A 15,806-nucleotide genomic window follows, 5' to 3' on the forward strand; every position below is an offset into this window, starting at 1 on the left:
TTCCCTTCAACCTAGATCAAATGTTTGTGAATCTCCTCCTTATATCATAGCCATGGTTCACCCCTGTGTGAGATATGAGGGAAAGAGAGAAGTTGGGAGGTTTTTTGCAAGAAAGAAATAGTGTACCCGTGGTGACTTCTTGCGTTCTATATATATTAGAATTGAACGGGAAACTAAACACAAATATTATTGCATCACTATGCTGGATTGCTATTATAGCAGCACTAATGTCTATTAGTGCCATTCATGGTTGCTAAGACAACACACAGAAAATTATAAACTTAGCAGAAAGAGAGAAAAAAGGGAAATAAAGGACAATTGAACAGGGAGAATGGATCTTGGTGGAAATAAGTGCACAGTAGAATAAGGATGCACATGACTTGATACATTGTTAGTACCTTAATTGGAATAGTGAAGCACGTGAAAATAAGTCCCACATTGATGTGGAAGTGAGCTTGATATAGGTCTATAAGTTATAAGTTGAACAACTCAAGCTTAAGTGTTGAACACTGGACACATAAGCAAGTTATGGGTTATTCATTACTTCCAATGTGAAGTCGGCCATAACAAAAGGAGCAACGCTGGCCAACGACAATTCATTAATGTGGCTCTTGGGTGTGCATGTGTGTGTGTGTGTGTGTGTGAGAGAGAGAGAGAGAGAGAGAGAGTTTGACTTGTGCAAAGCCTATGTATTGATACATAACCTTAGATGTAGCACAAATTAATGTTGCAAATGCAATTATAGACAACTTTAGGTAGCACAAATTTGAGCCACAATATGGTTTGGTCATCTATAAAACAGCAAATGCACTAGAAAGGGCAGAAGGTAGATATAATTGAAATTGAAATGAATACATCTGGGGCACGAGTACCTCGTGCATTATCTCCTCCCTCTTTTCCTTATCTTTTTCTAGATACCATCATTGTTCACCACTATTCAAACAACCCTAAATACAATCAATGCCTCTTTTTCCTTCTTTAAATCTCTGAGCTACAGAAATTCATACTTCCAATAGCCCTAAAATGGCAACCTTTCAGTTTTTATCAATAATCTAAGTGGACCTAAAAGCTCTTAATGCCCCCCACAAACATTTATATTGAATAATTGAATATAATTAAATTATCACTCTTTCTTTTTAATTGAATAGGATCATTACAGCTCAAATCTATAAGATGGCAAGACTTGGCAACCAAGAATACACGGTGGCCGTTAGGCTTGATATAGTTGTTGGTGCATGACCTAATAGCATAAGATTTCAAGTCCGACGGTAGTATAACAGGGTATCAAAGCATGGTTGTTAAGAGGTTCTGGGTTCTATTCTTGTTGCCACATTTATCATCAATTCATCAGAAATTATCTTTTTTTATAAAAATTTGTTTAAATTATTTTATTATCCAAAGTGAGTGTTATTCGTTGTTTATTTCCCTTTCAATATGAATCAGTTTGCATGTGCAAGGGATTGTAAAGGCTTGATATATGTTGTTGGATCAGAACCTAAATGATCCAGAACAGCTTCAAGGAATTGCTGCTAAGGGAGAAATTAGAAGAGAAATAGAGGAGAGAAGCGAGATGAACATAACAGCAGTAGGGTACCATCCAGGGGAGAATTGGAAAAGGTCAGGGGAAGAAGAAGGAACAAGAAAGGGAAGAGATGCAATGAGGAGAAATCACACTTCACTTTCAATTCAAATTCATCAAAAACTAACTCTCTTACATGGCTTTAACACCCTATTCATAGAAAAGCCTTAAAGATGCATGAAATTACAATGAACCCCTAAAGGACATATTTATGACGAACAAACCCTGTATACGCATAATCCTACTCCTAATTCTACTAACACACAAAATAAACTAATTAGCTAAACATGACAATCACTTCATCCACTTCTTCTGAATTAGTCTCCAACAAGGATCTACCCATGGCCAGCTTCCTGTCCTGCATCACTAGCAGCTTAAGATTTTAGGTCAAGAGGTAGTCTAAGAGCAGCCAAGCAAACTCAATGTCAAATTATTTGCGATATTAATACTCTTTTGGAATGTAAGACCCATGACCCAAAAAAAATTGCAACCAAAACCCATCAATTATAAAATTCTGAGCATACTAAAATATCCCAAATAACTAACATAATTAATCTCTACTAACTACCAAGGGCATACATTTCCAGGTCAAAGAGACTTCTCAATTTGTATGGTTTTCAAGGCTTTCCTCTTTGGTTTCCAAAATGCAATCTTCTCAAAATAATTCAAAGCTACACCATGGATTTAAACTATGAGAAAAACACGATAACCCACGAAGGGTCTAGAAAAAGAATAATGGAGAAAAGTAATTTATTTAGTTTCATATTAGTGACTCATATACAGAATTCCTGTTAGTGCACCAACCACAATGCATCACAAACGAACATTATAACACACAACAGTGATATAGTTAAAAAACTTCTTGAGATTCCACAATCGACAACAGTTGCAACATTTCTAAAAGGTTTGCATGAGTACAGACAACAACTGGTCAAATGCAGAAAACAAAACTAACATTTCAAAGTAGATACATAAAAAAAAATTTTAAAAAAAATAGAAGGCTTCAGGAGACATAAATCTAGTAGAGAAATAACTAAGGATCACAGATTCAGGAACTAACGTTCACAAGATTCTACAAGTGATACTTCACATCAAGAAAACTTTCGTTGACAGTACAATAAAACAGTATAAAAACACAAGAGACTTCTGCCAAAAGCATGGCTACCCTAGCAAGCACTTATATATCAATAAGAACATGCAAAGAGGAGACAGATAAGCAATAATAAAGTTCTAACGGAACTGATGAATCTACCTAACCATCATTTCTAAAAATGCAGCAGCTTTCTCATTTAATACTCTTGATGCCTTTTCTGAAAATGGATGGCGCTGAGATGCATGTCTCCTGTCACATCTCCTGTCACAGGAACACAGTTAAAATGGTACCATGAGGAATAAACGTCTACACTAGGTCTCAATAATACAAAGTACCACCGACTTGTAAATCAAACATTAATATAGTCAAATGCCTACTTGCTTAACTTTTTTTTTTCATTTTTTGGATAGAAATATAGAGGAAAGAGTGTACAAAGAGAAGAATACATGCTCCTAAGGAAAAAAGAAACCAAAAATGACTTAGAAAAAAAATAAAAATAAAACCCTTTTCCACTCTCAATGAAGATCCAAAAAAGTACTTTAAAGCAGCCAGCTGCAGAAGACCAAAAGAAAGCAAGTACTGAATCCTTTCCAGCATTTCCCATTGTAAAGAACCAGAATTCTTCTTCTGAAAGAAAACACAAGCATTCCTTTCCATCCAAATTTCCCACAAAACCAGACCATCTCCATTCTTCCCAATCCTATAAAAGAGATATGTAATAACTCCTCCGCAGAATGCAAACAAACCCAATTCTCTCCAAAAACACCAAACAACGTATTCCAAATTCTCCAAGAGAAAGAACACTCCAAAAATAGATGCAATGCAGATTCTGAGCATCCAAAACAGAAGAACAAACATCCAGAGATAATGCCTTCAATGGCCGTCCAGATATAATGCCTTCAAAGGCCATCCAGAGATAATGCCTTCAAAAACCTACTACTCTGCAACAGATTGTTGGTGTTGACTCTATTAAGAGCAACCAAACAAATAAATGCTTCTATGTTAGAGGGAACTCTAGCTTTCGAAATAAAACAATGGAGGGAAAAGATTTAAAGGTTCTGGTCAATGCTTAAAGAAATATTTAGAAGAGTAGAGTCATAAGAATCCAAATCCAAACCCAACTATCTCTCTCACTTAAGACATGAAAATCCTCCAACAATACCAAGAGAGTTCTTCCATGTCCTTATCATTTAGTGGCCCATGAAAGTGGAAATCCCATGAAGTAGTAGATCCATTTGAACAAAGGAAGAAATAACCTTATTATGCGCCAAGGAGAAGCAATGTAAACAAAGAGAATATCCAAGGAAAATCACCACGTTTGGCATAAGCTACATAAGACGAACAAAGTATAAAAGGATACTTACAAAAGCTAAATAGTTTTTAGGGAATCGGGAACAATAGTTACAGTACCACATGGACAGGTTTGAATTATGAAATGTGAGGTATTGAATCTGAAAATTTGCACAGGATATCTTATAGTCAAATTCACAGCCGATATGAAGCACTATTTGCTAATCTGAGAAATTTGCAACAATGTAAAGAGAAAGTTCAAGATGACTACAATGGATGATCCAAGAACAGTAACCTTCAAATGCCCAAGTGGCACCAAGACATAGATGAAATATTTCTGAAAACCACATTGACCATCCTACTCAAAAATTGGGCATTGAAATGAAAAAACCTCCAACATCCAGCAGACCACATCAGCCCACAATACACATTCCCAGGAACAGAAAGCCATTAATTTTCTAAGCTACTGTATTCACCATATTCATCAAAATACAACACACTGCTTTCCTATAAAAGTAGGTAGCTGCTCAATGTATGGCCTATAAAAGTGCATCATTCTAATTGCAAAAGAAGTCACTAGTTCTCTGTCATAAATTAAGATGACTCTCAGCAGCTTTCAATCACCATATTCTGCAAATCATTCCATCAAAGCCAAATGAATTTAACTTAGAATTAATGAATTAATAAACATAAATAAAAGATCAATAAATTGACAAAAAGGTACTGAAAATGAGGAAAAATATAAGTCTGCATGGAACTACAATGAGCACGGCATGATGAATCTATTGGGAGCCAAAATCTCTAACCAAGATGTGAGCAAGTCTTCATGGAACTACAATGAGCATGGCATGATGAATCTATTGGGAGCCAAAATCTCTAACCAAGATGTGATGATTGTTGATGTAAAACCCAATGGCTAATGGGTATTAAATTTTAGAAGCAATCAATAACTACTTTTTAATTTATGGTAAAAAATTATAGGATTACACAACAGCCAAATATAAAACTGTCAGGACAAATAGCAACATACACTCGTGCACAACCTGTATTATTTTCCTCAAATCAAGGAGGCCAGGTTGGAGAAGTTAATTTTATTTATTCTTTTCCCACTTCTTAAACCAAAGGGGTAGATTTGACATATTATAAAAAAAATTTATGTTTAACATGCTTTAAAACTATAGTTTGGATAACTTGATATCAGGCAGTTCAATAGGAAAGTGAGCTTAGGCACATGCTGTTGCACTAACAAAATTGGTGCAAATAATGTGCTGCAAACCTTGACCTAACTAGGCCTTTGCAAAAAGCAAATTCAACAACGCATTACTTGCTGCCAAAACAACCAAGATATCACTAATCACACACTCACAATCAAGTTAGGCAAGAAAATCTGCTCCTCTGTATGATAACCAAGAGAAACCAACAATTCATTTTACACATGATAAACATGACAAACTTGATATCTAAATTTTTTTTTTTTTAATTCAATATAATTATAAGAAGTTTAAATTCATGTAATCTCTTAACCATCAATTGTAGCAGCTACCTCGACCAAAACAAACTGAAGCATTTAGGGAAACCTACAATGTCCAAAATCCACCCTCTGTAGCTTGAGTCCTACCTCTTAAACCAGGATTCCAACCATCATGTTTTTAATAGATCAACTTAAAAAATAGATAATCAATAATTTCAAGATAATTTTTTCTTCAAAAGGAAAATAAATTAATATCCAAAAATATGGGATGCATGCCTACGTGGCACCCCCATATACCAAGAGATACACAACAGCTTGAGGAATGCAAGAAAACAAACTCAATAAATGCACATCACCTCCTAAACAGAATAGAAAAATAGATTAGTCAGCGGGGTAAACTCTTCCTTCATTAATGTCTACAAAGACGAAACAAATTATCACACCTTAAGAAAGTGAATATGATGAATCCTTGCCCTCTAAAGCTTTCTAATTCTCCACTTCCATATACAAAATGGCAAAACCCAAAAAATCATTCCAGAAGAGACTTCCACAAAATGCCATTGTTCACAAGCAAAACAAGATTAAGTCACTAAATGATTAACCAATCCAACCCTCTCCCTACACATAAATTACCTTAGAATTGGCCAACACTATACTTAACTCAAAACATTGTAAACATCCTCATGCTTGCTAATCAAACAAAAATGCATCTTTTAATAAGACCAGAGAATTTTGCAGCTTTGTCATGGAAACATGGAGCACCCCCGTTTTTTTCTTTAAAAAATAAAAGCTCAAATGGAAAAATCTCATCACAGCTGTTAGGTTCATTTCTTAACACCTTATGCCATTGAGAACAAGTAGCTGGTTAAAATTCTATCAGAGATTTGTTTTATTGTAGCTAGTGAATTCAAAACCCATTGCCATCTCTGTCTTCTATTATCTTTGTAGTTCTTACTTGCTTGTCTGCTATTCAACGTACAAGGGAGCATGTTAGGGGGAATGCTAACATGACATACACTGTTGGCTCATTGCCTGATGGCTAACTTTTTGTATGTTTTTAATTTTGTTTCTGAATTATTCACAATCATCTTAATTTATATTTCTCAAACATTCATTCATTATTTCCATAATTTATTATAAGTTTCTGGTGTTTATTTAAAACAAAATCAAAACTTCTGCTGAAATCTCCACTAAATCAATGAAAACTGTCTTAGGGGTTCAACCCTCAGCTACAAGTATATATTATAGCCCCCATGTTAAAACCTCATAATACCCTCATACAACAATATAACACTATGCCTTGGACCATATCATACCTTGGGGTTTGGGCCACCACCACTGTAAACATGCCATCTCTGCCTTCTATTATCTTGTAGTTCTTTCTTGATTGTCTGCTATTTAATGTACAAGGGAGCATGTTAGGGGGAGTGCTAACGTGACATACACTGTTGGCCCATTGCCTGATGACCAACTTACTGTATGTTTTTAATTTTGTTTCTGAATTATTCACAATCATTGGACCATATCGTACTTTGGGGTTTGGGCCACCACCACTGTGAACATGCCATCTCTGTCTTCTATTATCTTTGTAGTTCTTACTTGATTGTCTGCTATTTAACGTACAAGGGAGCATGTTAGGGGGAGTGCTAACATGTATACACTGTTGGCCCATTGCCTAATGGCTAAATTTTTGCATGTTTTTAATATTGTTTCTGAATTATTCACAATCATCTAATTTTATATTTCTCAAATGTTCATTCATTATTTCCATAATTTATTATAATTTTCTGGTGTTTATTTAAAACAAAATAAAAAACTCTGCTGAAACCAAAACTTCTGCTGAAATCACCATTAAATCAATGAAAACCGTTTTAGGGGTTCAACCCACAGCTACAAGTATATATTATAGCCCCCATGGTAATACCCCAAAATACCTTATACAACAACAAATATATGTTATAGCCCCATGTTCAAACCTCAAAACACCCTCATACAACAACAATTATATATTATAGCCCCCTTGTTAAAACCTAAAAATACCCTCATACAGCAACAACTATATATTATAGCCCCCTTGTTCAAACCTCAAAATACCTGTCTTAGGTTCTTCTTGTAACCTTAAATCTAGAGTCTTAACATCACCACATAGAATAAGTTTAAAAGCCGTGAGGTTCCTTGAAAGTTCCTATCAGTGCTATAAATTTTCTCAAAGTAACCTTAAATCCTGAGTTTTGACATCACCACATGGAATAAGTTTGAAGGTTGTGAGGTTCCTTGGAAATTCCTATTAGTGCTATCACCACCATAAAATATCATCATGCCATAAAAATGATAAAATAAGACATAAATCTCAAATAGTCTCGATGTGTTAGGACCCTGTGAGCATCCAGAAGAAAGTGACACCAAGAAATTTATGTGGTTCAGTCAAAAATGACCTACGTCCACGGAGCACACATCAACTATTCAATAACTCGCCGGAAAATGTTACAATTCTCTCTCTCTCTCTCTCTTTCTCTTCCTCCCTTCTTCTTCTCAGCTCTCTCTGCACTCTCTGTGCTCTCTCTGCACTGTGCTGTGCTGCTGTCTTGTTGTATAATATCACTTTCCACAGCCTCTTTATATAGGCTTGGATTTTACATTATAATTAAATGCGAATCAATACAAATTAATCACAAATTGGAAGTTTATAATCAAGAGATAAATGGAGAATAAATTCACACATTTTCTGACTCAGCTCAACGCGTCTCCAGCTGTGTTTCTGGCTCCATCTCTAACACGATGTCCTCCCAAAAGAAAACATTCTATGACATCCTTTCTAAACAATTATGACATTCTCCAAATAATATCCGTCAATAAAGATGAATAGGAGAAAGATGACCATGTCTTTGCCATCAAGAGCTACAGAAAAGGTTTTGTAGAACAACCATTGGACCATAAAGGGCAGACACCACATAAATGCAAGCCAATCCAATTTTTCTATCACGCCCATATCCTATCCTAAGTTTGCAACTAAACCATAAGTCAGAATGAACATATCACATGCATATCCAATTTGCAATAAACTTCTATGCTCAAACCATGTATTATGTCAAATGTGAACACCAATATAGAAAAATCAAAAGAAGATTTGCACAAGTAAAGAATTACTAATTATGTTTTAAAACGATAAATTCAATAAATGACCTACAGTGCATGCTCGTGTCCAAAATGTCATTGTAGTGTCTTCTACCTATTTTATATATTTGTATCTCAAACTACAATGCATCTAAAAGATTTCACAAATAGTTGGAGGGAAACATGCTTTGCAACTTCCTTCAAAGCACTATTTAGGCATCAGTTGAACTATGGCTTTAAATTACAAATGAAAAAGAACGAGGTTTTGGAAAATTATAAATGCAACAGAGCATGACTGGAAATTACTTGGATATGTCTGCCACATCTTTCTTCAAATCCTTCCCATCCTCAAATTTCAAAGACAGTAGCTCAATCACTTTGTCATGGATCTATAATAGTCATACAATTCAATAATGATTAGATCAACTCATCAAGATTCACTAATTTTAGGTTGAAAATTCCTAAGTCTAATAAAAAGAAAAAAAGCATTTATATGCGCATGAATACTATTCAAACAATGTCAACAAATATTGAAAATGGACAAAATATTGAAAAAAAATAAATAAATAAGATCCTGCTAACAAAACTAGCATCATATCCCTTTTGTATGCATTGGCTCCTTGGAACACAAAAAATGCATTAAAAAGAGAAAGACAAGTGAGTTATAAGTTATGTGGACATGTAGATTCAATCCTGATAACTGCCCTTAAAGCTAATGATAATTAGTAAGATAAACAGTAACATATGGATGTTCAAAAACAATTTTCCATTTCATCCAAATTCAGGGGCAAGTTATCTTCAATAAGGCAAGCATATGCGACGTAGATGTAGAACATAGTTAATGAAAGATACTAACAAGCAAAATATTCTACCATAAGTTGTTTTAGCTAGATTTAAGAATAGGGACCATGGTTTTAAAACCCAGAGCCTGGAGAACAAGCAGGTGAAGTAATCAGATTGGTTGGGCTGATAGGACCAGTGGGACCACCAGTATTTGAACTCGTTATGTTAGCATGACATTACCATGTATATACACGTGCATTAAAATTTTAAATGATAATATTACACTCATCAAAGATACTATTACAAATATGCTAGTCATAGTCATCCATTAAATTAATTATAATAAAAAATAACAACTAGCAACAATTTACTAATTTGTACTTTCTACTTTAAAAGAAAAAAGAAAAAAAAAACGTTCCTGAAGTTTATTATATTATGTTTGTTGTATTAAGATTCAAACATATATTTACAAAGAAAGAAGGGTTTGATTTAATTGAAGAAATTGATGTCCGAGGTACTACGTCTATCTATGATTTACATGGCAAGTAAACAAACAAGTGAACAATCATAGTAGGGTCAAATCTAACTCATTTAACCAGACTGACCTGGTGACCAGTTCCAAGCGAACCCAGTCTGACCAGCTAGTTGAGTTTGGGTTTTAAAACCATGATAGGGACTATTCGAAAGTGGGTGAAGGATGTCGAGTTTCACTGCTTCCCTATTCTATGAGAAAGAGGGTGAAGGAAGGAGATTATAATACTTGTTTCTTCCAAAGGATAGCCAGTAAGAGGAGTAGAAATATGATTAGGGAGCTAGGGATGGATAGTGGTTATAAAGTCCATGATTTAGGAATTTTAGATAAAGGAATCAGATGGATAGTAGCAGCAGACATGGAACTGTTCGTGGACAAAGTTGAAGAGTCCTGAGCGTCAAAGTCTACGATGATGTCGACCACATAAGTGGGGAAGAATGTCATGAGCCAAGCTTGTTCAAGGCATTATGCTTGCCTATGACCACTTGTCTCATGTACATAAAAAGGATAACCATCATGTAAATACTAGGGTAGGTTTTACTCTTTGACTTGGATAATTCCTTAGTGAATATAGTGAGTACGACTCCTCGGTGACTTTGATGTTTCATGGTGACAGAGCGAGAATAGTATAGAGAGCTCTTTGGGAGGGGGTGAGTGTTCATTAATCATTTAAAATGCACTAGCTTTTGAAAACATGTTTAGCCTACTTGCCTGTCCCGCTAAACACATGTTGCCTATGAAGGTGTTAATAAAAAATTAAATTGCTTTATAGTTTCCTGCATGACACTGGTTTGCTTTCATGTTTGCTTACCGCTTACGCTTTATTTGTATTTGATGGTTGTGAACCAGGTGGTGAAACCACAGTATACATTCGGCTGACTCGTTAAACTAGTGTTATATAACTAGTGCCACACGGCCCTTCACAAGGTGTGAAGAGTTCAACCCATGGCATGGGGGCAGGAACCAGCAAGCCCATCAAGCATCTGTTTTAAAAATTGGTGTGTAACAGCAGTTAAGTAAAGGTATAGGTGGCTTCCAAGACCGTTACAGGGCGATATCTCGCAAGTACTCCAATTCACAACTGTTATGGACCATGACAATCTGTTATGAGCCATTAAGGTGCCAGATTGGCTGTAAATGGCTAAAACAGGCTTTTGAGCTCTTTCTTGCATTTTTTTTATAGAAAAATAAATTTCATTAATAGGGAAAGAATTTAGGAGGGAGAATAAGAAATCTCCCAAAAAAAATCTGGTTCAAACCAGATAAAAAAACTAAAACAACAAAAATCAAGCCAACCAGTTCCTCCATTCCCTATTTAAATCTTGAAACTAGCTTCCCCAAAAATTCCGAACCTGACACACAATGAAGAAGCCTCTTTTTTGCATTTCCCCCTCTTTTTCCCTTTATTTAAACTTAGAAACTCAATTTTAAGTTCATTTACTTAGTTTGTGATTTTTTTATTAAAATGCATTTTTGGGTTTTTTTCCCTTGACATTTAGTATGCATTTTTCTAATAGCTACCAATCAAAAAAAACCCAACTTTTCTCTCAATAAATTACATAAATTTGTATTTTGAGTTCCTTCAATTTTATTTTATTTTTTTCTTACACCTAGCTTGGAGACTAAAATACTTTCTATTGTATGAATTTTTGCTTTTGCTTAACATATGAAAATTCTATATTTTAATTTTTGGACGACAAAAATTCCATTAAAGAGTAAAAGAGCACAAAAGAGGGCATTCAATATGTTATAATTTATATTTACTTATATTTAAAATTCCTTAGTTTGAACTTCACTTGTAATCAATAAAGTAGTTAAAGTAGCGAATGCACGGTTCTTCTCGCCAAAAGCAAACAAGATGACATCCAATACTTGTAGTATATTTTCAATTTTTAAATTGATTAAAATTTTCTAAAAAACATTTAAAGCATTAGTATATAGGATTCTGCGATCAAAACATATGAATCTATATGTTTTTACGAAGTTTGCTAATCCAAAAAATGAATTCACGGATGCAGCGCCCATTACCGGCTAAGCAATGGCCACAACCGTTACCGTTATTTAAAACCAAGCCAACTTTAGCCTATGAAACAAACGCAACTCAAATGAACATCAAGATAGCCATTGAAACCTTAAACTTTATGCACCCCCAACTAAAGAAAAAGATATGTGTTTAGAAGGTAGAAGTAAGCAGCTAGAAGCCAACAATATAGATGTAGAAAGAAAGAAAGAAATAAAGAAAAAAGGGAAAGGGGGAGAGAGAAACAAGGGAAAGGCAACTGTCCAGCCTCAAAGAGGAAAATACCATAAATACATTAGAAAGCTTCACCCTGGCTAATACTATCTAAGCCTCTAGTTGACCCTTTGCAAGTCACACCAACAATGGAGCCCTAGCTAAGCTACAACAAGATGATGATGATGATGACAACAACAATAACAAAAACAACAATAATAACAATAAAAGAGTTCCCAGTGACTAAGCTACATGAAGATATTATCTTGTCGTAGGACTGATGATTATTTTGTATCTTGTTAAAACAAACAGCAAGCATCTTTTAATGGCTCAAGTCAAATTATACCAAGGTAAATCTACCCTAAACAATTGTTTACATCACCCAAAAAAAATGCAGAATGTCTTATCCAGTATATGCCACCCATTAAAAGGTCTTACAGATTGACAATGAGAAAGCTGCATTGCATACTTTCAGGTAAGAAGAAACAGACATAAGCAAAAAGATTGTCTAAGAGGAAAACAATCAAACCATGGTCCAAGGGAGACTCTTTACAGGCTTTAGGCAACTCATTCTGCCAAATGGCAATAATGAAGAACCTATTCAATCTGCAACTGATTCCATCACCATGTTATACAATTGACATTTGATTTCCTCACATGAATTCCTCTAAGCCCCATCAGTTCTTGAATACCTTCATAGATACAATCCATTGCACCAAAGTGCAAGCATCTAGTATTTCAATTCACATGAGTCACTTTTTTTCATAAAAGTGTGGCCAATTACCATATTAATTGCATAAGGACATAAAAAAATATATTTCAACAATTTCTATAAGCACAAACAGCAGGCTTGGCTTTCAATATGTCTCCCCATGTAATTTCAAGCAGTATGCATACTTTAACTTATTATAAGTTTAAAATTTCAAGGTTTTATAACTGACCCATTAATTGCCAGCGTAGCTGGGAATTTTTATTTTTTGGGGTACAGTCCATAAGCAAACTAGTAAAGCAAAAACTTCATGGCAAGACAAGCTGAGCAAGTAAGATCTTCATGAAATTCAGTTTAAATGATTGATCTATGTATACCCATAATTCAAGGAAGTGTGACAACTAGAATTCCATGTCTCTGTCATACAAAAACCGACTGCAAAAGCATCTAAAGCATGAATAATGTTGACACTCTCCTACATGCATTAACATCCTATGACAAAAAGCTAAGAAAAATACAAGGATGGAGAAAAACCACCACTAAAAACCAGAGTTCATTTGTTGAATAAGTAAATAACTATAGTTATGAAAATTAAGATCACAAACCAAATCATCAAAGCTTCTGGAAACTTTCTACAAACCTCAAAGACATCTTCAGTATGTTTCTTCCAACTTGTAATCAACTGATGCAGCAGTACAGCCGGAAGGTCCCTAATTAAACATATAAATTTATAATCTTAGTGACACATAATAAACGGTAAAAAAATAATAAACAAATTTGTAATTACAAAGAATGGATAATGCTTAGCAAGCATGCACCATTACACACAACAAATGGGAGCAAGAAACATTTCATTAAATAACTGGATAATTTCGAAGTACTATTTTGTAGAACTAACATATAGCAGATCAAAGAATATAGATTATTCAAGACATTGTAGAGTTTATTTCAGATTTAAATTCTAGTTAGTCATAAAATTTATATTAAAGATGTAACTTGTGAATGAAAAAAGCCATTAAAATTATTTAACAATAGATTATGATACAGATTAGAAAATTTTAAACAGAATCAGCGAGCTCCACAACTTGATGCTCGTTTAGATTTCAGATCTCTGTAAATAAACAAATGCAACAGCATTTTATTGGGTGTAATGTAATCTGTTTGACCACCACAGTTACTTATTGTCATTCAAAATTTTCCCAAAGATTACCTAAGAATCTAGATGTTCTTTTGACTGGCTGTTAAATACTTTAATAAACTTCAAATCTTTACATAGTTACTTAAAAAATATACGCATATTTTTCCAGCCTAAAATTTTATTAATCCTAAATATTGCATTAAATCTGTCTTTTTACAGAGGGAAGCAACTAATAGTATGGAAATAAGGAACTCAGCTTGGAATTTAATGAACCCTAAATATTACATCAGAATCTGTTATTATGACGCACAACAATCAGGAGTGGAAATAAGGAACATAAAATTATGGTTTATGTGATTATGTTCAATGAGAACCATATAACTCATGTTTCCCTCGAGATTAAAATTCCAAGCTTAGATTGAAAGGAAATCAAAAACACAAGAGTGCTAAATATTTCCTAGTTGAAAATTCTCAACACCACTGAATTGGTTTGTTTTGACCCAAAAATAAAATTACACATTTTTCAAAGTTTGGAATGAAAAAGAAACTTGAAGAAAGGAGAAATGATGAGTTGGCCAACAGGAAAATAATCCAAATATACTATTATATAGATAGTGTGGGAAAAAAAAAATTACACATTTTTCAAAGTTTGGAATGAAAAAGAAAACTTGAAGAAATGATAAATTATGAGTTGGCCAATATAAAAATAATCCAAATATACCATTATATAGATAGTATGGGATTTTGATTAAGTCACAATTAAGGGACATTTTATGGCATGCAAGGTAGGGGCTGGACGCACAACTCCCTTTCATCTACTTCCACTCTCTCTCGTGTATGATTATTTCCCTTACTCATTTTCTTTTAGTTTTCAACCTCCTTCCCTGCCTAAAGTAAAAAAAAAATAATATAGATGAAATTAGCCACCCCCACTAAAACTAAGGCTTTTATTTGGTTGATTCTTCATAGTATTTGCAAGGCCAAAGCATCCGCCTCTCATTTTTCTTTTTGCATTGTTCTTTCTCCTTGAGGGTTTGGAATGGATTTTTTGGTTTTACTGGGGAAAGCTGGATTGGTCCCAGTCGGTGGAGGATATGCTGGGCATTTCTTTTTCAAGATTTAGAAGGAGGAAAGGCAGATCAGCCCTCTGGAGATGTGCGTTTTATGCCATGTTGTGGGGTTTTTGGATGGAGAAGAAAACTCGTATCGTCAAGCAGAAGAGGACTTCTTGGTCTTTGGTTTGGGATAAGAATCAATATTTGGCTTCATTATGGGAATGTGTTTTGTGGATGTTCAGTGTGATTGGTTTGCTGTATTATTAATTTATTATTATTATTTACTTTCTCAATTTTAGTTTATTGGGTTCTTAGTAAGAGGATTTCTAATTCTCCTGTTTTGTATATTCCTTCTCTATTAATAATATTTGCCTTTTTCAATTAAAAAAAAATGTGAAATGTCCTATTGAATTAATCTTTCTGAAGCCCTTCTTTTCTTTTTCTTTTTCTTGGAAGAGGGAGGTCTGAACAACCATATGATTTTTGACAAAATCTGTAAATCTCAAAATGCCTCACTGCTAATTAACCTCTTACAACAGACAAGCCAGACAGAATAATTATTACAAAGAACATTGCATAATCAGAATTACAGATGTTAAGCAATCCAGTTTCAATGAAAATCAAACGATGACCATCAACTTTGATTACAACTAGGCTGAAGAGTATGAAATAAGAATTTCACTAGTTTCCCTACTAGCTGCCGGCACACATGCAGTTTGGGATCAATGAAAATCAAATGATTTCCATCAACTTCTGATTGCAACTTGGCTGAAGAATATGAAATAAGCATTTTACTATTTTCCTTACTA

The 15,806-nt window shown here is 34.3% G+C and overlaps 1 protein-coding gene across 5 annotated transcripts in view; it reads right to left on the bottom strand.

Annotated features, from left to right (window-relative positions):
- Positions 1-15,806, bottom strand: part of LOC131159277 (origin of replication complex subunit 3) — a 96,213-nt gene that overhangs the window by 48,359 nt on the left and 32,048 nt on the right. For all 5 annotated transcript variants that reach the window (XR_009137774.1, XR_009137775.1, XM_058114028.1 and 2 more), the window contains exons 11-13: positions 13,445-13,514; positions 8,854-8,936; positions 2,832-2,933 (exon numbers count right to left, since the gene is read on the bottom strand). Coding sequence is in view for 3 of the 5 variants with exons in the window: in XM_058114028.1 (XP_057970011.1) it covers positions 2,832-2,933; positions 8,854-8,936; positions 13,445-13,514 (255 nt within the window). In the remaining 2 variants the exon portion in view is untranslated. The remainder of the gene's footprint in view (positions 1-2,831; positions 2,934-8,853; positions 8,937-13,444; positions 13,515-15,806) is intronic.

This window comes from Malania oleifera, chromosome 7 (assembly GCF_029873635.1).
Source record: "Malania oleifera isolate guangnan ecotype guangnan chromosome 7, ASM2987363v1, whole genome shotgun sequence".
Lineage (NCBI taxonomy): Eukaryota > Viridiplantae > Streptophyta > Magnoliopsida > Santalales > Ximeniaceae > Malania > Malania oleifera.